This window comes from Dermacentor silvarum, chromosome 4 (genome assembly GCF_013339745.2).
Source record: "Dermacentor silvarum isolate Dsil-2018 chromosome 4, BIME_Dsil_1.4, whole genome shotgun sequence".
Classification (NCBI taxonomy): Eukaryota; Metazoa; Arthropoda; class Arachnida; order Ixodida; family Ixodidae; genus Dermacentor; species Dermacentor silvarum.
Window position 1 is genome coordinate 86,466,238 of NC_051157.2, and position 26,530 is coordinate 86,492,767.

Sequence of the window (26,530 nt, forward strand, 5' to 3'; positions counted from 1 at the left end):
ATTGGATTGGATTTCCAATGCATATTTGTTGCCAGACGACGTAGGGGCTGCGAGATTTAAAACCGAAACTTCCTGATGTTGCCCTTTAGTCAACACAGCTTGTTTTCATGGGCATTCGTAAGCGAAAGGGCCTTAAATATCAGCATGACTTGCGGAGGTACATCGTTAATTTCCTCTAGCGGAACAAATCCCACGGGATTTTCAAGGATTACAAGGAGCCCACGGGTATTCAAGTAGCTTCAAGGGCCCTTGAACTTATACTGTCAATATCAAGGATTTCAAGGGGCTGTGCGAACCCTGTTAACATAGACACCACAACTTCAGATTTTGGTGCCTACAATGCGCTAAACGTAAGCCAAATGCTTTTATCCTCGGGTAGCTGCAGTGCGCTTAGCCGGTGGACTCGTTGCGGCACACTACGGTGTAGCCGACCAACAGCAGCCGTGTATGGGAATGTGCTTTATTACGAAATAAAGCACCCAGTAAAGAGTGAGGATCATGGCTTTTGTTGAAACGAGAGCATTGAAGAGAAAGGTGATTAGTCAAAGTGAAATTTTGTTGCTGTTGGCTTTGAAGAGCACCGGGCTTCTGTGCTGGGGGAACAAAGTTCAAAACCATCGAAAATCCTATATACATATGTCGAGGTCTCAAACAAAAACAACCAGACAGTAGAGTGTTTTAGCTGAGCGCTTGCTGTACGCTCCGCCCAGACCGGCATATGCTAACAAATACCACACAACCGCTTCGCGGGAACGCTATTGCGCTTGCGCACAACGATCATACCGCCAGCGCAATAAAGACCGCATCCCTAGCTCCGCTACAACGCCGACTGAGCGGAGCGTGTCTACTTGGCCTCTTCGTCGTTTTGCAGCCGGGTTGATAGCGGGTCTCGGCAACACGCGCTTATCAAATGCGAAATCTACGCAGTTCTCTGCAGTATCTGAGCGGAGCGTAAGCGGCACTCTGCTAAAACTGTCTAGTAAAACTGCTAAGCGGGGGGCAAAAGCCAGGGAACGCGATCGCTAACGTGAAAGCTGCTACCATTCACCAATCTACAATGTACAATTTCACTAAAATAGAACAAGCACGATTACAGCTATAATATTGATGCTGGAACTATTAGAGATCTGCAATAGCATCCAACGTTAAATGTTTAACACAAAAATGGCGGCGGAACTTAGATGAACAAGACCCTGAAGTATTAAAACTCCATTTTTGTTGGCATCCACCCATTCACGAGTGATGAGACAAGCTAGCACAAATTCTTGTAGAGTTCTTTTTTCTTTTATTACCCGAAGCAGTAGACGGCTTAAATCATCCTGCGGAGGAGCCGGTTGACAAGGTCCTCCCTGTTTCCAAAGTCCCCACCCTCGCTGTAGTGGTTGGTCTTCTTGCGCCATCCGCCACGGGGTGTGTTCAGCTTGAAGTGCCACAGGAAGTTGTTGGCCTTCTTGAAGTTGGGCCCCACTGTGTAGATCTCGTGGATCAGGTCCTCAATGCAGATGATGCCCAGCTTGCCTGCATGAACGACAAATGCGTTAATGTTCATGCTTCCTCTTTTGGTTCTCCTTTAGCATTACCCATAACATACATACCTGCCAACTTAAAATTTGTTAAAAATCTCAGACAACACTGGAACGACAAAGAGCACACATTTGAAAAAAATTTTGCCAAGAGCACACATCTCTTGTTGGGTACATACACTTTTAACAGCGACGTTGCAGGCTTCTGGAACTTGTCTGAATGAACTTGTACTCAAAGCAGATATAACTAATTGTGCAACGCTTGTTCTGCCTTTCCTAGCTCCACATTTCTTTTTGCCAGAAAAAGTATGGTGCTGTGTCAACAGACAGCTGTGCAATCTGCATTAAAATCACACCTCCTGAAGCCAATCTTTCAATTTCTGACGACAGCACTCCAGAAGAGTGCCATTTTCTCAACTTATGTTCATGTGAAGAAAATGCTCACTGCAGCCTAAATTTGGCACATGTCGTGACCTGAAAGTGATCAAGCCACTGTGGCCATAAACAGCGATGAAACAGCTACGTCAAACTGCACCATAATTTGGACTAATTTTCCAATGTCCGTGTACGATCCTCCTTGGGGGTTTGTCACAAAACCTCAGTAGCATGGATGTCCTAAGTTTTTGTAGAAAGCTTTGCACTGTGTGGCTGAGCAGCCACAAAGTTTGGTACTTAGTGCAACAGTTTGCTTTGACACCATCACGCATTCAGCTTGACATTGCTTTGGCACATTTATATCGTCTATGCAACAACCATTGGTAACTATTGACAATTAGCACAGCTGTGGAGATCCCCCCCCCGTAACACACAAACAATATTACCAAAGAGCCAAAAATTTTCATATTTACTGCGCCGCCTCCCAGCAAGCCAGGTAACTGCTTATGCTCTGCATTATGATTTGATTATGTACCTTAAAAAACAACATGGTCCCCCTTCGGAAAAATATATTACAAATATAAAATAAACATGGTAAAGATGCAAAAAAAAAAAAAAAAAACAGTGACGAGAGTTCTTGAAAGTAGAAATCATGACTGACCAAGGCGCTTCTCGATGACAGAGTTGTCAGACAAGGCCACCCTGCGGTCATCCAGGCGTCCGAACCCTCTTTTGTAGATCATCTCCCGCACTGTCTTCAAGTTGGGATAGCTGCGAGTAGAATGCATACGAATATCACATATGCCACAGCAGAGGCAGGCCATAAAGAAATAAAGTTTGAATGGTGCCAATGTCCCAAGACCTTCACAATACAATGAACATTAACCACAACATATGCATAACCAGCTAAATGAACAAAGACCTGCAACACCACCCTGATAGGTGACATTGGAAGAAACAAGCATTCTAGGTTACCATCTTCTACGACAATTTAGTCCATCTAGTTTCTGATCACTCAGTGATGTTACCACACTGAGAGGTTGGAAAAGGCACCACTAATTGTTTTCACTTGTCAGATATTTGCACCACATAGTGCCCCAACTCACAAGCACTGCTACCGCATGAGGACACCAATGTCTGCAACGTCGTCTTTACATTGCCTGAAATCTCATGGAAGAGTGTGTGCACTGCACTATGTGGACAAAGGTCACCACTAGCCTACTGCGTGGTGAGGGCCCTTTTCCCCATAAGCCGTCATTTACATGTATTTTTGTGACTTAAGAGGAAGCTTCAGCACAGGGCTAACTCCGATTTCCTTATGCAAGTACATGTAAAACGTAGAAATGCTTTTATGAGACAACCACTGGACCAACTTAAATGAAGGTTGTTGCATTTGAGAGAAAAAGTTATATCGAAAATTCCAGAAAACTTACTCCAGTGGACAAAGATATATAAATTTACAGCCTAAATGAAACTGTTACGATGTTTACAAGGATTTCGCAGCAGTCCTACTCACAAGCTAGATGGTATGTTACAGAGCATAGTATAATGCATCAATTTTGTCCACTTAAGATGTGCTGTTAGGTGCCATTAATTGTAATCAGTTTTCTTGAAGCTTTTTTTCTTTTTTCACTATTCAAAAAATTATTGTAAAATGAATATTCACAGCTTAAATCATGGCTTCCTACAGCCACTAGATCTTTCTTTTAAATGCAGCAAACCTCATCAAATTCGGTGAAGTGGTTACCAAGAAAAACGTTTTCCATTCCAAGTATTTAGACAGGAGCACCCGAGCTAAAGCTTCCTTTTAAGAAAACTTTTACGGCTTCAATATTGTCATGTTACACTCCCTCCAGGTATCTTTAGTCCCTTTCCTCTACGCTGAAACACTACAACAAACAAGCACACTGCAACCTGAATCTAATATCCTTCTCAAATTAAAACGTCAAAACACAAAACAATGCTTTAAAGGGGTTGAGACTTCAAATTTGGGGCTTCGGCATTATCTGTTTCAAATGTTTCTTATTGCACCAGGAAGCATGATACACACTCAAAGATTCATATATTCTCGGTAAATAATTTAATATTGCATTATTTATGTGAACGATTTTCGGTTTCTGGGCACAGAGTTGGACAGTGATGTCACTGTCTAGGAAGATTGGTCATGTGGGCCCACAAAGCCGTGACGCATGCACTGCTGCATCGTCTGCTCTCGCACACACGTGCCTGGCTAGTTCGCCAATGCGCTGAGAAAAACTAGGCGAGCGAGCTTGGGTTTGTAGCCGATGCAGCTCACGGCACTCTAGACTTGTCCAGTGCTGTTGAACACCGCTCTAGCTTTCGTTACGTTTCCAACAGTGACATCGGTGTCCATCGCACTGGCAATGGGCCTCAATCGTGAGAACGAGCATTTAGGCACTCTTTGGAAGCGAATTAAAATATATTTTAGACGTTTGCTGTGTCCAACACTTCACGTTGATTGTCCTTGCATACAGCAAGCTTTTTATAGCCTCAAAATTTGGTGTCTCAACCCCTTTAATATGCAGTAGTACCCCCAATTTATAACGTTACTTTCTCGGATAATTTATAAGGCTGGAACAGGCAGGCAGAAAAATGTCCGGCAATGCGTGACTTTCCCCAAGTCCATGAAAGGAACAGAGGGAGTTCTCATGCGCCAATTTGATTTATGCACATTTTTCTGACCAAGCCAGTTTTGTTAGCTACTGGCTGGTTAAGGGACAGTGCACCAATTGCACAATAGAAGTGTAGCACAGTTGGGGGATCCCAAACCTCACAAACACGAAGTACTACAAGCAAACTTGAGATTTTCTTGACCATTTAAAAGACATAACATTACGGGGAGGGTGGGACATATTAATGCTAGTAACATGCACACCACAAGAACTCACGTCTATGCTGTGAATGAAACTTAACGCATAAGGTTTCAACATTTTATTACATACCTGCTAACATGTAACCCCCTCCTCCCCTCCCCCACCAAAAAAAAAAAAAAAAAAGAAGAAAGAAATGTCCAAGTTCTGTTATACCCCTGTCACACAGGCACCCACGAACTCCATTGAGCATGTAACTCCCTAAAGGAGATGTACGGCATTGGAGTTGCGGCCGCGCTACACAGCACAGTGCGAGCTTTTGAAGAGCGCCGCATGGGACAGAAACGATGCCGCTGCGCTTACACATACAGTTGCCGAAGTAATGTATAGGTAGTTTTCTTTAACGCAGTATGTAATCTAATAAAATCACAATGAGAAAAAAGTTTGCTCTATGTTACAGCAAAGCATTTGTTTTCCAAGCGTAGCAAAGTTGAAAGCAATGGTGGCCACACTGCGCTCTTGCCATGCAGCATTGCGAAGCATGGGTGTAGAGGATAAAGGCACTGATGTTAAAAACAAATTAAAGACTGCCATTACGTGACGTATAACCCGAGGGAGAGAGAAAAAAAAACTAAAATTTGTGAGCCAGTTACAACAATTTTAGTAGTGCAGTTTTCTTTGCAGCTGCAGCTATCTGGGAATGAAGGTACTCAGTCCAGCCGAACTCCCTTCGCCAAAATCTTCATTCAACTTCCTTGGCTCAAGGGAGACCGTGTGAAGTATAAACAGCATGTACACGATCTTGCGCACGACAGCGACGGAGATGGCTGTCGCGGTCTCTCGTCGCCTACAAGTCGTCGTACCACAGGCGAGCGACAACTTTGAGCGACGTCTCCCCGGTGTTGCCGGTACGAGGGCAGCAAATACTCGCCGAAACTGGCGTGATGCTTGCTTTATTAATTTAAGTTGATGTCTTTTAGTGTAAAGAGCAGCATAAATATTTCTAATGGTCTTGCACTACGTTATTATCCTTGCACGTATCAAAATCTAGTCGTTTGCTCGTTCTGTGCGACAATCGGTAGCACTTGACTGATGTATATCCAGTTCCGGCTTCGCACTATTGGCTAGTCGCTCATAGCATTTCTGGGCGACGAGTGACGAATTCTAGTTTTCTAGAACCGAGCGATCTGTTCGCGCGACGGTCCGTTGTGTCGCTCGAAGTTGTTGCTCGTCGCGCACAAAATGGCTCTCATGCGGTTTGGGCTTGACACTGAGTGCAACTTCCTTGACGTAAAGACGATGGAGTTAAAAGGAGTTTGCGGGCGCCCGTGTGACAGGGGTATTACACTGTCTACAGACGCATTAGTCACAACCTGCACTTACTAGAGACTGATGCAGTGGCGTGCCGATATCTATGCTCATTTCAAGACATACAATTCGAACACTAGCATTTAGCATGGTGTACTCTCACCTAGAAACTCAAGCCGATAGATGTGTCTACAAGTGTGAAAATAATACGATTATACAGCCAGACAAGCTTGCACTACACAAAATTAACATAATGCATGGCAGGGAACAGTCTGCAACTGAAGCAGCTACAACACAACTGAACAAGTCCACAAAACAAGAGACATTTGACAACCCCTGCTCACTAGCATTGACAAGTATAATGTCACAAGCACTTCACAACAGAAGCTGTCACATTCCGGCGTCATCTTAGCACTGAGAAGGCAAATGTCTGATCATTCCAAATTTCAAGGAGACTTCAGCATAATTTTGGAAACCATTTCTAAGAAACACCAGACGCATGCATTTCTCCCCTCTGCATTGCTCGAAAAGTATGACTGTTTTTCAGGTTAAGAAGTTGCACCTCGCCTTTGTGAAGACGTCCAAACAAACAGAAGCCTACAGAAACGATGGAAAAGGACTGGACTGAACAAGCTGCAAACACTCACCCCCAGGCGATGTAAGGCTCAGCAATCCTCAGCATGTTGAGGGTGGCTTTGTTGAGCTTGACGAAGGTGGCATTGTTGATCTGACGCAAGCGCAACAGCTGCAGCACTTTCCTAGGCTTGGGGCTCACACCGTTGACACTGCACACACATGGGCCAAAGTTGATGGGTGTGAACTCTTCACAGACCTAATCCCTATAAATCACATCTTGACATCACAGATAGGGGCCTAAGGTCTCATCCACCAGTCAGCTTACGTGTTCCTACAGTGGTGACATTAGACTGCAGTCTGGCAAATTAATTTTGTGCAGGCATTTCACAAGCAATGCAAGTAGTCATTCTTCAAGCTCTGCAGATTGCTGATCCCTTTCGGTGTCGCTGACACACTGGTACGTTTCCACATTTCTGTCTCTCCATGTTTCTTTTGACATTCCTTTAGTCAGATAGGAATGTGAGGACCACACAAGAGCGCATTTGCTATTATATATACATGTAATTTTTTTTTCCATTTCTGCACACCTTATTTAAAATAAACCATGTCTTATATACCACTTGGGGTGTATCAACTCCTAAAAAACACGACACTGAAAGGGTTACATTCTCGGGTGATTACTTAGAGATAGTTCCACCTTCGCAAGATTTTGAGACTGCCCGTCTCGGCACAGCTCTGGCCAAACGCCGAGACATAGCTCTGATCTTTCTTCCCACATTAACACATGCTGCCTAAGCTGCAGGTTAAGCTTGGGTTCACATGTCTAAAGTGAAGCTATCACACAATGAATGCTTATGGGCCCCATTCCTTCTCTTCAGCTACAGCAATAAAACCACTATCATTTGTCTGCCTGAAATATCCAACCAAGCGACCTGCAGCAATGCTTCCATTACAGAAATTTGTAATAGGCGTTAACTACTTTCGATGCAAGTTCACAGCTGAGAAGTTGATGTCGCTCGTAACGTACATGCCTATGCCTCGTATGCAGAAGTCATTTTCAGCCGCATGTTCTCACGATACACTACCCTATTTGCATTTAATGTGCATAGGGAAGTACGAATTCCATGCCGCTCCAACAGCGACAAGAAACGATGACAACAGTGATTGCTGCTTTCTGCTTTGAGACCAAGACGAGCACGACATTTAGTACTTAGGTTAAAAGAAAAAAACGCATTTGTGCAATGTGCGCTCAAACCATCGTCACCTTAATTTCGTGCCACTGAAGCAACACACGCGATATACTGTTCAGTCTGTCACAGAAAACGTCAGGGATCCTAGTAAACAGGCGACACAGTTTAAATAGAGGGCACGAAGGTTTTCATTTTGGTGTCCTTACCCCCTGATACGGATGACGACAGCAAGTTTAGGCTCCGCCGGAACATAGAAGTTGCCCTTGTTCCTAGCCACGCGCTTCAGTCGAATGGTGTCGCGCTCCTGTCTCCTGTACTCCTTCACGTACTGCTCAGCCCGCTTGAAAATTTCGAGGCGCTTGGCACGCTTAGTCTGTAGAAGAAAACACGCAAGTGAATGTCAAAGCCACGACAGCTCACATGATGCGGTATAAGTAGATACATGACGCGGCCTCTTACCTTCCTCTGCTTGATAGCATTTTCGAGCTGTTTAACTTTCGAGATGGCACGCTGCTTGCGGCGCTTGAGAAGGGTCTCCGGGACCTCCGGAAGCTTCTGTTTTTCAGGTTTGGCGGTCGTGCTGCACAGACAAAACACACGCGTTGCACAGATCGCTCAATGCATGGCCGACGACACTGTTTCAGAGTGAAGTTTTTAAAAGAATTTTGTACAACTGAGGAAATAAATAAACATAAAAATTGTTTCAACAAATCTTTGGGTTCACGTACTGTGCGGATGACATCATTAAAACAAGATTTGAGCACGATGTAGACAGATTTTCCAAGTAGAAACGGTGGTACTTACGTCGGCGCCATGGCTACCTTGGAAAAGAACACATCCGGGGATCAATGGTGCCGATGGGAACTCGAGCGCCCCAGTGGTCATTGAAAGAAGCAAAGTTAAGCGAAAACTCCAGAACTATGGCTTCCGAGATTTAAAACACGGCGCCAGGGTTGCTTTCATTGTTCCTGGTAGGACGTCTCGAAAGCTATGTCTAAGGCCGTAACCGCCACAAAAACAAATATAGTAATAATAAAAGCTGTGGTACGTTTTTATGTGGAGAGATGGCGCCCCAGTGTCAATGACGTCATAACTGTCACAAAACATGGCGATTTAGGTGGCGATTGAGAGCAGCGCGGCTGTTGCTGGAGGTGTGCGATTGTAAACATTCGGTTTAGCGCAGCAGCAGTGCTGACCGCTATCTGGCGCCTCTCTTCCGTTACTCTCCATCGCCCGTTCGCGCAGTGCGGACTTTTAATAACGGTGCGTTGCGCGGCGTTGCGCACACCTGAGCTCGTCCCTGGAGTTCGCGACTCACGTAAAAAAAAAAAAAAAAAAAAAGAAAGAAAGAAAGAGGCGCATCGGTAGTATTTTGGCGTGCATCGAGCGCCTTGCCTCGGAGAGAGTCGTCGAGCTCGGCCTCGGCGCGGCGCCGCCAGAGCTCCTCGCCCGCCGCTTTCCATGCTGCGTGCGTCGGCGCAGCGACGACGCGACCTTGACGGCTTCGCCCCCGAATCGGAGCAGCCGATACAGCGACGAGGCACCTGCCCGAGTGGGTACGCTTGATCGCCGACGTCGCAAGTCACCGGCGAAATATTATGGTGGTAACAGCGGCGCCTCCGCTCAAAACTATGGCGCTGCAGCGACTGATCTCCGTGCATCGTCGTCAGCGACTCGACGGATAGGCATCCGGAAAAGAAACATTCTCTGGGGACCTGCGACGGAGTTGCGACAACCATGTCTTCGTCGGGACCGACACGTCAGAGATCGTTCCGAGACCGGCTGCACGGCATTGGCCTGTCCTGGCAGTAAGTACGATTACGCTTGTATACACACTTTCTCCATCGACGCTGTTCCTATGCGCGGGTCGGCGTTACCGTAAGCCTAATGAGATAGGTGGGTCCTGCGCGGGGTCCAGGCGATGTCGGTGCTTAATTTTATGACCGGACGTTGACGCCAGTTGCCATCGCATGACTGAATTTAGCGTCCTCGCGCGCTCTCCCTCGCTTCTGTCTGATCTCTGCGTCGGCGTCGCGTCGTTTGACGGGCATCGCGGTCAGTGGAGTTCTGAGGCAGGACACCCGAGCATCGCGCACTGAGGCGGCGAAAACGAAAGTGAGGAAAAAGACAACGAAGTGTCATTCCAAAGTGTCGCGAGCCATCTTGCCCCTTGTGTGGTGTCGTGCCCTTGCTGGTGCTGCGACTTGGGCGCGATAAATATGACGCCCCGCCGCCGCTGCTCCGTTGAGCCAGGGCCGGTGTGTTTCGGTTTCATCGGGGATGATGTCTTCCTCCGCTGATCGGTGAGCGTTGCGGCGAAGCTTTCTGTCGGGCGAAGTACACGCGCTTTGGCCAGCAAGCATGCTTTTTGAGATGCACTTTTTTGCGATGAAAACTTTCGTTTTCCGCATCCGTGTTTTATTTCTCGTTTTCTTAACGGTAACAATTGCTACTCAAAACTGCGTGCTGCATTTTTTTTTATAACTATAGGAAAACGAGAGTTTTGTGTCAAACTGTTTGACTCAGGCTTTATAAGTGCACACATGTGCTGATTATACTATATATGAAGCGTGCATTTGTTCTTTCCTGTTCTGTGAAGCTAAAACAGTCGCTCATATTAATTTTTTGTTACCAAAAACTGTGATGGTGGTGGCAAACGTGCCACAGTGTCGTCAGAGAAACATATATATATACTTACATAAAACTGTCGCAACGAGTCGAAAGTCTTCCCCGTTGTGAATAAGGGTCAGGTATCAACGCAAACCGAACATATTTCTAGTTTCTCATTTACCGTCACACCTCATACAACTATAAGTACGATTTAATGCATGTTGCGTTACACATAAGGATTCCGCTTGTTAAATTACGCCATGCGCACGCGCGTCTTTATTTGTGTATAGCTCTTCACGGCGCACATTAATTTGTTCCTCCCTTTTTTCGCCTGAAGCACCTGTTTTTTAACTCCGCACAAACTGTAGCACAACGTCGCATTTTCTCTTTCTGAATTGTATCCGGTTTTGTCATTTTCCTGCCCATGTTGGTCCGATGCTGCTCTGTTGAATTTCCCTTGCTTGATACCGCGTTGTTCAGCACGCAGTCAAACACGACCGCTGGTGTCATGGAAATTATGGCCAGCGCAATGTGGCAACCAGCTTATGCTGCGCACCGTTCATGTGCCCATCATCTGCAAACATGCAATGACTTAAGATCCCGTTGATTGTGGTCTTGGCGCCACCGAGTTAAGCCATAGAATAAGGAACCAGGTCAAGCGCATGAGTGCAATATACACTATACAGTGCTATAGTCGCAACAACATTTCCCGGAGTCTGCTCATCGCGCATAGTTTTCAGATGCTCGATGGTTTTCGCTCACATGCTGTTGTTGCAAGCAGTCTTGCGTTTCAACCTCAAATCCGAGTCATCGTCCATATGCTTGTCGCCTGTGGATAAGAGGGGCCCGAGAGTACTGCAGCCGGCAATATATGCAGTACTAACCGCTCTGTTATGTTGAAGCGACTAATCCTCGCGCTATTGTGAAATCGATACTGTAGCTATAATTTAATTCGAATTGCGTGGCTATTTGCGAATATTTATCTTCGTCGGCTGGTCTCATTAACGTTATCACATATGAATAGGTGTTTCTACCGATTATCTTTACTTCAATTGTTTACTCTTCATTTCTTGTTGCATCTAGAGCGTGTGGCGTTTGCTGTCTTGACTGTTCGACCCGACCGAGCCTCCTTTTTCTCGCTTTTTCTTTAAATTAAATATGGATATTCGAAAAATAATTACAAAATATTTTCTTGCTTCTCGAAACATGGAAAAAAAAAAGAAAGAAAGCAGCCAGAGGGCCGATTTTTACATTCGTCTTTTTTAGTTTTTTTCAACATGCTATATTGTTATTCGCAGGTTACTTAAATTGCACGACTTGCAAATTAGCAGAATGGTCACACTTTCAGGTTGGCATCGGCCCTTTTCTATGGCTGAATGGTAGTAGTAGCCCTGCGCATTCGGCCTCAGTAGAATATCCGATGAAATCCAATATCGAAATCACGGAACGAACAGTTTGATACGAAATCGAAATATTGTATTTGCATTCGAAATGTCAAGTATTCTAACCCTCTTTTCTCTAATTAGACTGCACGTTGCATAGGATGCAAATAAACACAATTATACGCATTGCATTTAGTTCTACACCGTCTAAAGGAGTACCGACACGACATTTTCGACTTTTCAGTATGATTTATTCTTCCCATTATTATTTTTCTGTATATGAAGGTCCCGCACCTCGAAATGCCAGGAAATAAGAAAATATGGGAAGTTTCGGTTTAGTTTACGATAAGATGCGTATGTGCCGTGACGGTCATGACACAGGTGGTCACTTGGGAGCAGGACATCCGCAACATGGAGGTAAAAGTACTAGGAGGGAGCGTCACGTGATTCCGCTAGGCTCGGCAAGCCAAGCTCCTCTGCTTCCTCCATTCCATGATCCGCGGCGTTTTGGTACGGTGGACTGTATATAGTTCTGGCACTCGCGTCGCTCCAGCCCTCTCGATGGGCCCTTGCTCCATCGGGCCGTGGTTCGTAGAACAGCTATTGTAATAAATTATTCGAGGCTCTCGGAAACATGCCATGTATTCTTTTTTTTTTTTTTTTTCTGTGATTTCGAGGTCCACAGGACCTTTCGTTTGACGCAGATTACGAAGAGTCGGAAATAACGTGTCAGTGTTAAATAACTAACCGCTTCACTGACGCTTCGCTGCGCATCTAGATTCCAGCACGTGCGTTTGATCTTCAAACCATTTGTAGGAAACTCAACGGCAACGCAGTGCACGGTCCAGCCATCGTTGAGAAGATGTCGTTCGACCGAAGGAAGTACAATGACACCGTAGTGTATAACGGGTGTTCGCAGAGCAACAGCAGCGCGCGCCGCGTCGTCGCGCCAGTCGACAATAATGAAGCCTGGGTGTGTTTCGACACCCGTATAGCGGCGGCCTGCCTGCCCGCCCACCCGCCGAAGTGGCTCAAATGAAGTGGGGAGACCAGCGCCGAAGGGTCGTCGTACGCGGCGTAACGTTTTTTTTTTTTTTTTTTTTTTTTTTTTTTTTTAAGTATTTTCTTCGGGGAGGAAGAAAGGGCGCTCGTGTCAAGGCTGACTTGCGGCTCGCGCGCTGAGGAGCGCGCTGGCTAATGGGAGCGGGGCTATACGGGGGGTATGTATACCGTCATTTCCCCTCTTCTGTCCGCGCGCGCGGAGCGCATTGGCGCTGAGCCGTGCTCCCTCAACGGCTGCAGAAGGTAGCGCCAACCTTTTCTCGTAGCGAACCACTTAGTCGTAGCGCATGGGTGGGTGGGCAGGCGACGGCGGCGATCATGATGTCGTACGCTTGCAAAGTCGTTGGGCGAGGCCGTTTTGCGGTGATCCGAATAAGAATAAGCCGATAAGTTATAGTTATTTTACGTGTCGTGGGGGCTTAATGGCCGTGGAGTTGCGCTCCGGATCAAATCCACCAACGGCGGTCGCATTTCGATAAGAGGGGGGGGGGGGGGGGGGAATGCGATAACGCCTATGTACCGTGAGTTGGGTGCACGTTAAGGAACACCAGGAGATCAAATTTAATCCGGAGACCCCACCCCCACTATACCGTGTCCTTCAAAATCAGATCGTGGTGCTGGCACGTAAGACCTCAGAATTTATTATTATTATTATTATTATTATTATTATTATTATTATTATTATTATTATTATTATTATTATTATTATTATTATTATTATTATTATTATTTTATTTAACGGGCCCAGGAACAACCCTAAGGTCCGAATTCTGTCATAACTGAAAGTACCGGGCGCACAGCATTAACGAAGGGAAAGGGTGCAAACTTTTCATAGCGTGTATAAGATGGACTCTCTCTCTCTGTCAAGTTCTCTCTCTCACTTCCCTCTGTGTTATTCGTGTGTTGATTCGTGTTTCTGCTTCTCGTGGCGGGTCCTGTAAATATAACTGTCTCAATTGCGGCGTTAACGCTAAGCTGATGCGTAAAGTAAACGTTAAAATAGCATGCTATTTTAGCATATATACATACATACTATATGGAGACGATCGCCGCGTGCTTTGAGACGTCGCGCCGCCTTGACTATAGCTCATCGTGCATGTTATGCTGAAAGAAATCGGAGGATATAAATTGCACAGTTCTCTGGCTCTATCGGCGGGTAGTCGAACCTGCGACTTCGTGCTCCGCAGCAGAAAGTGCGCAGCCACTGAAGAACCTCCGGTCGTGGCGCGTCACGTTCAATGAACTTCGGACTATATGCTATAGGGCACGCCGTCATCTTATAGCTAATCTTAGCCGGTTCTTTCTTTATTGCGATAGCAGTTATACGGCCGCACTCACGGTGTCATCTCCCGCTGTATGCTTTTCCGGCCACCTGCATGCCCGCTTAGGGCGGCGAAAGAGAACGCAGAACTGGCTTCGTACACGTCCTTCACAGGGCCTCCTCTGTCGAGCACGACAGAGGAGGAGGCCCGCTGGCGTACTAGCTGTATGCTGGCGTACTAGCTGGCACGTAAACGCAAGATAATGAATGAATTAGTAAAATTGCAGCACGCGCAATTCTTGACGTAACGTCAGCTGGCCACACGTATATCTGAAGGTCCATTACCTATATAGTTGCAGGTACATCAGCGCGTGTCGCTCGTCTCGTCGCGTGGTGATGTACACTCTCCGACGCCTCCACATACGTCACAGCACCCTCGCGACGCCAGTGTAGAGCCAACCAATCTATTCCTGGAAGCTATCGCTTGACGTTGATCATCCTCCTCCGATGGTTTCTGCTCATTTCTCTCTCTCTCTCGCACAGTGTTGCAAACAATACTGGTCAGGCGTTGAGCTCAACCGGCAATGTTTACAACTGGACAGGCGCATGGACACTCGCGAACGGTTGGTTCTCCGCGAGGCGCGCCTGAGGTCGATGTTTCTAAATGAGGCGCGCGATCGAGGAAGACAAAAAACCGCGCCGTTCGCAACAAGGGCGCTGCTGCTTGCGGGGCATGGACGCGTCCCGATTTCTGATTTGATCGGCGTAGGCTTCGACATGTGACCGTATATATATATATATATATATATATATATATATATATATATATATATATATATGTGTGTGTGTGTGTGTGTGTGTGTGTGTGTGTGTGTGTGTGTGTGTGTGTGTGTGTGTGTGTGTGTGTGTGTGTGTGTGTGTGTGTGTGACACACGCGTCAGCTGATCGCGTGGTTCTTCACGTTTCCTCGACGCGGACGACGCGGATCGAAGAATCTGCATGCGATCGCCGTGTTTGCATTCTTGATAAAGGCATTGCTTGTTGTTCGTAATACACTCGCTGTCATTTCCTGGTCGCCGTGTAAGCGGTTACGTATATATATACGACCCCACGCGTATAGACGCTTCGAAAGCGGTGCGGTTTTTGTCCGCCGTATATGCATGCTATATATGCGGGGCTCACCCACTGATATACTGCGCGACTCCCTCATTCTGCAGCCGGTTTGCGCGGGTTCCGACGACAGTTTCCTTTCTCTGTCAGCGCATCGCGCGCTGGTCGTGTGTTGCAGTATATACCTGTACATGTAGTACACGCACGACGCGTTCTTGTTTCTCGGGCGTTGACTTATACGTTTGCATGCGTACATGCGCGTGCTATATGGAGCACCTCGGAGTGGCGAGAGTTTGCGTATTATCCCGCGCTGTCACCGCTGCATTGCGCCCCCTTTGTGTGCAGCAGTTCCCTTCGCCTCACTTGTGGCGTTGACGTAGCCGGCCAGTGCATGACTGCGCCGGCTTCCCTTTTGTTAGAGCGCGACAGGGCAGACAGTCGCGGACGTACACAATAGACGAACGCGGTTTTTGTTCGCTTGCTGCTGCCGTGCCGGTAGTGGTGGCGGCTGCGCAAGCACCGTTTTTGGCGTAGACTCGAGATGGTTGAGTCTGCACGCCTGCTTCACTGCATGCCACGGTATAGACGGTCATTATAACGCTGTTACAGGCGTATATGGTTCGCACTTTTGCGGATGTCATCTTAAGAGAACTGGGAGCACTGCAAATTGTTAATTTTTTAATTTATTTATTTATTATTATTTTTAATTAACCACGGGTTTTAACGTACCGAAACGACACCAGGGGATGCACGCCGTAGTGGAGGGCTCCGAATTAATTTTGATAAAGTGGTGCTCTTTGACGACGTGGTGCCCAAAGTTACGTACAAGATCGCTTTTGCATTCAGCCCTCATCGGAATGAGGCCGCCGCGATCTTGTCCTCAACAGCAGAACGCCATAGTCGCTGAGTCACTGCGGTGGGTCACTGCACAAAGTTGTAGTTTGTTTATCTCTCTCTCTCTCTTTCTCGCCTTTAAAATCTTCTACTTACTACAACTGCCATAGAATCTGTGATTATAGAGCTTTTGAAAGTCGCTTTGCGTTCCCACAAGAGTGAATAGCACGGCGCACGTGCAGGACTCGGACCCATGCTTAGGCAGGCGCTGTAGCGTCCGCTAACTTACAGCACTGCCTCCAAAAATCTCGAGCACCGCTCTAAAGCAGTGTATGCGTGCGATTCACATATACACTAATGCACGACTCCGCCTATAGTGCAGCGAAAGCTACAGATTACGTCGGCCAATCAGCAACGAACGAGATCGGGCTCAGTGTGTGTGGGGAAGGACATCGAGGAAGGGAAGCAACACGATTGAAGCCATGCAAACGAGTCGGTTCAACCCGTGACCGTCACCACAGATCGCGTGATAGGTTATGGTGCTCCCGTTCTGCAGGCAGAGGCCCGGCAGGGCAGCCGAACGAGTGCGCATCGGTTGAAACACTAGCAGGAACCAAACATCCCCGTCCAGTGCACCGAGTCTCAGAGGTCACGTGTTGGGCCGATACTGCGAGGGAGAAAGCGAAGGGAATGGCTCCACGGAGGCGCGCTGGCTTCGTGATGTAATAATGCTCCCTCCTAGTTTATTTCCTTCCTATACATGATGCATGCAGCAGGTGGGTCGCGGTTAGTGTTGCACAGACGATCCAGTTTCCGAGTGAACGCACACTGTAAAATAATTTACACCCTTAAGCGTGCATAAGGGTGTAAATCGGTCTTTTAACTCACAGCTTTACGCTGAAAAAGGGTGTAATAATGCGGGTTATATAGACCGATTTACACCCTTATTCACTTTTAAGGGTTTAAATTATTTTACAATGCGGGGAGGAGATCACATTCACTTCTGCAGAATAGTTCCCGTGGTTGTTAAACAAGCATATCTCGCCTTAGGCCGCCTATAGGAGTTTGTTCGTCTCGATTTAAGCAAAGTAAATTAATTATTTGGTAAATATCAGCAGGTTTAGATTCCTTTAAGACGATTTACGGGGATATTGCGTTTAGCTCATTCGCTTAGCAGAACGCTCTGTGTACTATGTGCATCCGGTGACGCTTACTGTTCCTTTGTTTCATTGTTTTCATTTTCACCTAGGCCGGTGCACGATATATATCACATAATCACCACCTTCCAGTTGTTTCCTCATTCACACGCTTCTCAGTTGACCAGTCATTCAGTTGCTGATAACGCAAATTCGCTTCTCCTTCTTCTTTCCAACGGACTGCGCACAAACTTTATTCTTCACTTTGTTTAGAAATGAGAAATATTCGATATTATACAGAAGGTCGCTTTTCTGGAATATCCGATTCTACAATTTCGCTATTCTAGAACTCCTAAAAGAAGCTTGTTCGAATTAAAGAAATGGCGATAGAGATGGTATGCATTATACAAACGAGTTGTATTAGACAAATGAGTTGTTGGTGGATCCGCGAGGTGGTTAGGTGCCATTGGTCCGACTAGCAGAATGTCACAAAGGGAACTTTGCCCGAATCGGCAATTTACTTTTCGTCGAATCGGACTTCCCGTGAGTGTGTTTGCGCGGATATGGCGTGAGATGGAAGATTGAGAGAAGACGCGTGGAGAGAAGAGAGTTCGGTGGCCCACCGCTTCGGTTTCCTTCTTGTCTGCGATGAATTGGCTTTGCACAGGAGAGGAACCTCACGTTTGTTGGCGCCAGAACAGCGGCGGCAAAGAATCGATCGATTCGAGCGGAGATATCGTGCGCAAAAAAAGAGCGCGCTAGAGCCGTATATGTAGGCTTGCTCGCCGGGAGCAACGACTCTTCGATTCACCCGCGCCTGGTCCCACGTGGCAGCATGGCAATTCCTTTGTGTACGGCAGAATGCATGCGTCCGTTTTCAGGCTATGGTGCAAGCCGTGTTGCGATCAGTTGGGACTTCGAACGGCCTCGCGGGGTTTAGTGCGCAATATGATCCTTATGACGTGAACACGGTTGATGCGAATTTAGGGATAAATATATAGTGTGATAAGCACTTGCGCCTGCGAAACCGCGTTTGTATAAGCAACGTGCGTAACAATACAACGTCATGCTTATTTCGCCAACTTTGAGTGGTTGAACGGGAAGAGATCGGTATAGATAAGATGTTGCGTGGAGGGAGTCGAAGACCTGGTGATATGATTTCCACATTTTTAAGGACGCAGGTCAATTCTAATTTGCGTAATGTAATTGGGCCAAAGATGGAGTAATTGAAGGCCCAAGTTGAAGACAAGAGTTCGTACGGGAGTTATGAGGAAATGACGTGGGCCCGATGAGCGTTCCGCAAACGCCAGACTAAAGACGAAGCCCGTGCAAAAGTGGCGGGATAAGCGGATCCGACCGAAAATAAAGTACATTCGTGGCCTCTGAGAGCCGTTCGAGTCCATTGGCAGCTTCAAGGAGATGGCAATTTTGCAAATCACAATGTTTCATTGAGATTCTTGTTGTGCAAAGGAATGGACCATGCGTAAATAAAATTACAGATATTGATTGATTTGTGCCTCAATGCACGGTTAGTATGGCTGCCACGCGAATTATTTTTGCCCCCCCCCCCCCCACCCCCCCATTTTACCCCTGGAAAACGGCAACGCTACCCCTCTTTATCTGCTTGTCACGGTAATTGACTCATTGCTGCAAAGAGTATGAGACTGTCACGTGTGTGTGCATGCGTGGCGCGGTTTTGTGTAGTTTCGTATAGCAGAGGAGCACACGCGGTGCAGGGGGCACGTTTATGCGCTGGCTGCGACCTGTTGAGACCTTATTCTGCTGGTCTTTTGTGTCGCACTATATGCGACTGTCGCACTACACTGCAGTATGCGTTCCGTCACTTTGTATTCAAGGAGGTTATATAACATTTCTGTCTGCATCGGACGTCGCTGTGTATACGTACGGTCCGTTTGTCTATAGATTCGGTCCCTTCTCGGAGAGGGCTAGGCGAGCTCGTATATAGGGCAGTACGACACAAACAACGTGTTTGTATAACTATATATTCGGTGCTTTCGCGCAAACCTGCGCTCGTTAATTGTGTTCAGAGTCCACTCCGCGTGTCTTCCTGTTTCATCGCGGTTGCATCCAGGAAGGGGTATTCCCGTGGCGCCTCCAACACAAAGGGAGCGCGCGGATCGCGCTTTGCGGAAGCCAGTGTCTGTCTCTAGTCTTTTATCTCCGTCTTCTCGCCTCCGGCGCTTCGTTTGTTTGCCGGCGGGTCTATGTGTTGACTAAGCCTTTATGTCGGTGATGTGTGCGTGCACGAGCATTGTGCACTGTGTAACCACGCGGAAAGGCACGGGTCGTCGATGGCGCGCGTTTGCGACTGCGCGGTAGTAGTAGTAGTACTAGGAAGGCCCGCGCTGCGCCTTTTGACGGATGCTTCCGCGACTGAAATAGTGCGTGCATCCGTACGCGGAGGCGTATACGGTGTTGTTCGTAGACGAGTGCTTCTCCGTACGCACTGCTAAGTGTACTAAAGTATAACAATCCCCACGTATAGTACGAAGTGTTCTGACCCTGCGTCGTGACGTCACTCAAATGAACGCGGGGACGCGGCCACGAAGCGAGCCAGCCTGGCTTATGGGATTCGTACGTTCGTAACACAATGCTTGGCAATTGAAACGTCAGTCGACCGTCTTCTGTTATGTTGCAGCTCCGAGCTCGCTGGCCTTGCGTTATGGTGGTGCTGATTCCAAACGCGCCATATTCGACATGCGATTAAGAGAAAAAAAAAAAGTAAGACAAAATATTTACGGAGAAGAGTCCAAGAATAGCAGCTTATCTATGAAGGCCTAAGCCAACGCATAAGAAGAAACATGTGGGATTTAAGGTCCATGGAAGCTGCATAGTGGTGTTATGAGGGACGCTATATATGGAGGCCTGGAGTAATTTTTTATCACTTGGGGCTCTGTAACGTGGACCCAGAGCACGGTACACGAATGTTTTCGCATTCCATCACCATCGGAATGCGGTAATGGAATGGAGCGGTTGGTAATTGAACCCGCGACCTTGTGCTCAACAGCAGGACGCCGTAGCCACCGTGGCGGGTGAAAGAAAGAAAGGAAACGAAAAACAAGAGCACACTGATTGCCTTGTGGTGTTATTTGACCTTCTATTCTTTGTTTGAATGGTTCAGACGTTTGTTGACCTACAAGCCCACCCGCCACCAGAGCCTCTGTGCATACAAAAGGGCCGTGGGTGCTCGAAGCCGTGACGTGATGACGTTAGTGGGCCGATGTTTCAACTGCAGGGCACGCGGTGAGGGAAACGTGAGCGCACTAAGCGTTTCTTTCCGTCTTTCCGCCGCTGCCGTTTCAATGCATGGCTTGTCAGCTCCTTGCTGGGGACGTCACGGTCACGAGATTCGCGTCCTTTTACGACGAGCTGCAGAGCGCGACCTCATGAAGATGCAGCGGCGTTAATCACGTTAACTAAACTTAAGATAACCTTTACGACGCGAGTTTTCTAGTAATACGAGATGAGTAGTTGTGGGCGAGTATTACTTCGCGAAGAATAATTAGCAATGCGGTGAATATATATGGTGTAGTTGTAGTAGCGATGAATTCGTCTGGCGTTTAATTGCCTGTATGCACTGTATGCGGGTCGCCACGCCACTTTGTTTACAAAGACGGAGCTCGTATATACGTAATGCCCGAGGACGTTGGCGATCGGTGTCGGCTTCCCGCTGTTTAACATTACAGTTGCAGCTTCCACAGTTGATATTTTAATTATTCTTTTACGTCAACAATGGGTCGTTGTTTTCGGATTTACGACGGATCAGTGCTCCGCATCGCATTTGTTGTATTAAATGTTTAGCGCACAATCGTTGTCGCAATCAGCCTGTCCGCCATGCTGGATCTGATCGGAAGCCATATCAGATATATCGCAAGATCCCAAGTACACGATTTCACCCCTGAAGTTAAGGTGCGCTTTTCCTGTCCCACTTGCGATATACTGACGTGTGTTGCATCGCAGATACATAATTTATCATTGGCGATTCCGGGATATGTAGATAAGGCTGACAATATAGCGAGGCCGAGAAGACCCGGCGCGATAATGGCCAGAATATGTGGGGCGTGAAGATCGTGCATGAAGAATCTGCTGTCGCATGCATGTCAAATAGCCGAACGCGTAATATCGTGTAAAAGTTGGGATGTTTTGTAAGTTGGCATAGCAGGAGCATCCAAGAAGTGCTGTGAGTGTATTCTCGCAAGGCCTCGCGCGAATGTCGGTTGTGACGTCTAAAGCACGAGCACTTGGGAGAGCAATTTTAGAACAGCTCTTTGTGGTTCCTGTTTGCCCACTGAAAAACATTATCGGCCTGACCGGAGCGTCGCATTCGCCGATCGACACTTCCATGTGAAATCGAAAGAGTTTGGGTTTACATGGTGTGCATATACACGCGCTGCTCGACGACCTTGACACACGCACGCGAAGTTTACATGCCGAAAGTGAACGCTACAGGAATCGCGAACGGTGAACAAAAACCGGGAATCTTGTTCATCCTGCGCGATATGCAGTACTGACCCGATAAGTCGATACGTGCTTATGTATATACTATGCGCATTTACCAAACGAAAAAACAAAAAGCAGAACGTTTAATGCGCCTTTGGCTTTAACTTTTCACGGACCTTTATCTACGTCACTACCATCATACTTATGTTCATCGCAGGACGAGGGCTTCTCGCCGCGATCTTCAGTTATAACTCTTCTTGTCTTGCGCCAGCTGCACGACTCCGTCCTATGCTTGTAAATTTATTAATCTCATTACATCACCTGATTCTCTGCCGTCCTCGACTGCGTGGCCCTTCTTGGCACCCTTTTCTAACTCTGTAATGGGCCGCTAGTTATTTGCTCTGCGCATCAGGTGACCTGTCCGACACTACAGTTCACCCCCTTCTTATCTATATATAATACACTCGCGACTACTCGAGTTTGCTGTCTAATCCGCGTTACGATACATATCACTTTCTATTCTGTCGTACGCGAGGCACGGTCCTTGTAGCTTCTGCTATATAGTTATTTTGTTGTCCTCGAAGTGTCAACCCGCACATCATATAGATACGCAGTGCGTATAGGTAGCCAGAAATGTGAAAAAAAAAAAAAAAAAAGAAGTAAGACTCGCTCATAAACAATCACGTGAACACAGATAAATGCCATAACGATGGAGTTAATTCCATCGTGAAACCTTTAGGTGAACTTTGACACGTGCGTGTACGGTGTACTTTACTCTTATCCTTTCACTCTTGCCATGGCTCGGCTCAGCTCTCTGGCCAACTGGACAAACTCGCAGTTGTCGCGCGAATTTTGCCACGACGCCGCGGTTGAACAGCCACACAACGTTGCTTTCTTTTTTACACTTCTGTTTTATAAGAACGTCTGTGTCGCTGTGAAGCTGCTGCCTTAAATTCGTCTAACGTGACCTAAGCTATAGACGCTCACATTAGGCAGTCGCTCGTGTTTGGGCTATATGTAGGCGTCTTCGAAGAGGTGTGCATGTTCTTTACGGGAGTACGAAGCGCGTGTATACCGACTTGTGTATATATACATTATATATGCGACGAACGAAGCCGGTCCCAGACTTTGGATGATTCTCTCGCATCATCCGAAGCTCTCAGTATAGCATCGTTATAATTGGCTGCCGCGGATGTGTCACGTGAGATCATCGATCGTCAAGTATACGCGTGCGGGGTTCTTGATCGGAACGGGCGCCCGCGCTCGATCCACTGCACGTTCTGCCTCACCGAGAGGAATATCCGCTTGGATGGTCGCCAGCTCTGTAGATTAGGTGCGAACGCTTGTGTCAGCCAGGGCTCCATGCGCAGCTCCGCGCATGACGTGCTCCTCTTGTTCCTATATTATATAGCTGTATCGGCATCAAATCTCTCGCCTTCATTCGCTTGCTTTATGGCAGTATCTGTATATGATACGATGCTTTGCGGATGGCTGGCTCGCGACCTTTGTGCTAAAGCGAGCCTGATAACTGTACATCCAGGTGGCGGTTTCGGGGGAGTTTTCGCATTTGGTGGCATAGAATCTATACAGCAAATACGTTATTCTTCAGTTCCGGTCGCGATCTGTGCAACCTTCGTGCGCCTGAGACAGCATCTGACGAAGACACCTGTGTACTTAGATTTAGGTGCACGTTAAAGTAACCCCAGGTGGTCCAAATTTTCGGGTCCCCCACTACGGCGTGCCTCATAATCAGATCGTGGTTTTGGCACGTAAAACCCCATAATTTAATAGACAGCATCTGATTGCATCTATAGTGGTGTCCCGTTCTATATACAATTGTGTATTTGCATCGCATTGTATATATATATATATATATATATAGGGAATCACGTCCGTCCAAACTCATGTGGCAAATTTGTTGCCTCACTTCTGCCTAGGACGCGGAATAATAAAGCTTGCTCAGCGGGCAGAAACAAATCTTTACTTCTGTTCGGGGAAGCTACATTTCCCTCAAGTTTCTCTCAGGGAACGTATATTTATACAACAATATTTCATGAGCGCATAAGGCATGAGTGCGCAGATGTATATGCGACGATAACGCCTCTTTCGCCGAGCTGTACGTCACGGACTCCTTCAACCGTGGCTTCAATTCAGAGTGCGGGGCTGCTTCACAGAGCGTAAGAAAAATGATTTGGCGACATCACCGTCATGAAGGGCGGCATGCAGCTTGCCATATGCGTGAGGCCATGGATGGTGGTAAACTGATGATGAGGACGACGACGACGACGACGACGATGATGATCCACTTTAAAATGGGCCGATGGCACATGCCACCAAGCTCGTTGTTTAAAGCCTTCTCGTGCATCGGCGGGTGAGGTATAAATACGAAACCCCACGACCGCGGTGGACCAACTGCAAGAAAGGGCGTACACCGCTTCTCTAACTGGGACGCGGTGTTTCTTGGTCATATCGTTTTTGAGCTATACAGGCTGCAGTGCTCGCCATGGGTGAAAATGGAATGCCAACGCGTTCGTGTTAGTATACGTGCATGACACGCGCGTTTCTACATCGCAGGTTGGCGGCGTGCAGTCAGGCGGTGAAGATAAACGAGCAATACGTGTGCTTCGAGGATGTAAGGCAAGGAGAAACGACTGGGGCCCCCGGCTATACCGCACGTTCGCAAATGAACGCGGCGACGATCGCGGCGGCGCTGTGTGGCAGCGGATATCGAGAGGCCATTTCGCACGCCCAAAGCACGGCACCTGCACGATTCCGGCCCTCCTTTAGTATATATCTATAGGCGGGTCTGCGCTGATGTGTGTGTGTGGGGGGAGGTCGTATACACACAAACGAGACACGTACATACGTGGTGGCGGCGGATGCCGGAGATGCGTCGCTGCACGAGGGAGATGTGCGCCCATATCTCATACGCGCGTGACAGGATGTATAGCCCGACCAATTTCTCTATCTCTCTCCGATGTTCTATAGTTAACCGACCGAGTCATAGGCGTGTCAGTGAGCTGTGTCGCGTGTGGTCCTCGATCGGCGCTTGTTAACTTTGGAGGCGCACGCTTCACTGGCTCGGTGATCAACTGCTTCGCTATATATAGCTCTGCCGCTCGGAGATGCGTCCTTTCCCGCGGACGAGAAATTTTGACGACAGTTGTGTGTACTCTGGTGACGAATTCATCGTCGGTCTTGTTGGATGACCTGGCGTTGAGAACGCGTGGAGAGTACATATAGGAGGCTTTAGTTGACAATGGTATACCTTTCTTGCCCCGCTGTTAATAACTGTCATGTGGCATGACACTTATTTGCAGACTACGCTTTTAAAAAACAGGAAAAAGATAGATAAACTTGCCAAATATTTCGCCGGTGACCCGGGAGATTGTGTAGGCTGTCGGACTAATTCCAGATGATATGCAAAATACGCAAGGCGCTTCATGCATCTCTTTTGCCATAACCAATATGGTGGATGGCGGGCTGGAATCGTAGGTGGCGTCAGGCGCTTCGCACATGAGGCAGCCTATAGGCAACCATGCATATATACCTGTCTCCCTCTGTCCCTCGCGCTTTCAAAACGTTCTATTGTCAGGATCGATATGCTGGTGGATGGCCACCCTGGTTAGGGTGAGTTAGATGCGTGGGAAAGCCCGCTCACAGAATTTCGCGTATCGTCTATTCCTATAGATGGAGTCACGTGCGTCATGTGATGCGCAGACCGGAAAGTTATTGGAGGTGGTGCCAACTGGCAGTGTCCATCCACGGAGAACATCCGCAGGACAAACATGCCCCGGCGGGCACTCCGCCTATATTGGACACCTCCTCTCCCAACCCGACCCTATTCCGTGCCCTAATGACGCTTAGTAATGCGTGCGAAATCGTTAATTAAGCTTAACAGGAGTTCGAAATATTATTGTAACAAAATAAGAGGGGGGGGGGTGCGAAAGATGGCGGTGCTTCCGCGTGCTCCGGAACTAAATAATCTACAAGGTGACGACAACGTTTCTCACGGACTCGTCCCTATCCTCCCTGCGTCGTCGCGCTCGTTGTCCGCTCTATCTCCGCGCGTCGCTCGGTTCATTAGTTTCTCGCGGACGGCGACAGCACCGTGCTGCAGATGGTCCACGAGCGCCCGAGGGACGACGACGCTCGCGCTTCGCTCGGACACCAGGGGACGACGACGGCGGCGCGACCGCCTATCGCGTATATCCCCCGGCAGGGGAGCGAGCGAGCTCGCGTGTTGCGCGCAGCGAACTCGCTGCCGGGCCGCGCGCTAACGTGGCGACGGGGGGACCCACCAAATTGCTTCCGACGCCGTTGGCTCGATGCGAGCGCGCTTCCCTCTTCCGCGCTTTCGCGCTCGTTCGCCGCCCGCTTTATTAAATTGCAGCCGTGGACTCTCCGTTATTTCTTTGTTTTATTTCTTTCCTCTCATCTCCCTTTCAGTCTTTGCTTCTTTTCTTTCTTTCCGGTTCCATCTTTCTTGTTTTCCTCTCTGCTCTGAAGGTCACGCAGTCGTTCTTTCGACGCGGAGCCTGATTCGTGTCGCACTCTTCGCAGTTTTCACAGTTCCTTTCCTCCTTTCTTTTGTGTGTGTGTGTGTGTGTGTGTGTCTGTGCTTTCTTTTCTTACGTCTCCAGTTTTTCGAGAGTTCTTGTTTCCCCAATGGCGAAAGAATGACGGCTGCATGCGTGGCATGAAGTACGTCGTATTTTTTCCGCGACGAGCGGTGTTGCAAATGCTTAGCCACATCCCGTTCCTCCGCGGAACTCGACCCAGAACTCGATTTTTTTTTTCTAGCGCTCCCTCGAAAACGCGAACGATATCACTTCCCTCAGCCTTCATATCTTCGTTTTATCTTGTCTTTC

At 47.7% G+C, this 26,530-nt stretch overlaps 1 protein-coding gene across 2 annotated transcripts; it reads right to left on the bottom strand.

The window, feature by feature from the left end:
• Window positions 1–1,274: 1,274 nt before the first annotated feature.
• Window positions 1,275–8,633, bottom strand: LOC119450361 (60S ribosomal protein L7). Of its 2 annotated transcripts, none has more exons than XM_037713793.2 (6): window positions 8,608–8,633; window positions 8,263–8,383; window positions 8,010–8,176; window positions 6,685–6,822; window positions 2,560–2,669; window positions 1,275–1,518 (listed from the first exon to the last, which is right to left on the bottom strand). In XM_037713793.2, exons 1-6 carry the CDS (start codon window positions 8,616–8,618, stop codon window positions 1,310–1,312), a joined length of 756 nt encoding a protein of 251 aa, XP_037569721.1. In that variant the 5' UTR covers window positions 8,619–8,633; the 3' UTR covers window positions 1,275–1,309. The 2 variants fall into 2 exon arrangements, with proteins under 2 accessions (XP_037569721.1, XP_037569720.1); XM_037713792.2 differs by lacking the exon at window positions 8,608–8,633 and adding an exon at window positions 8,532–8,560.
• Window positions 8,634–26,530: the final 17,897 nt, after the last annotated feature.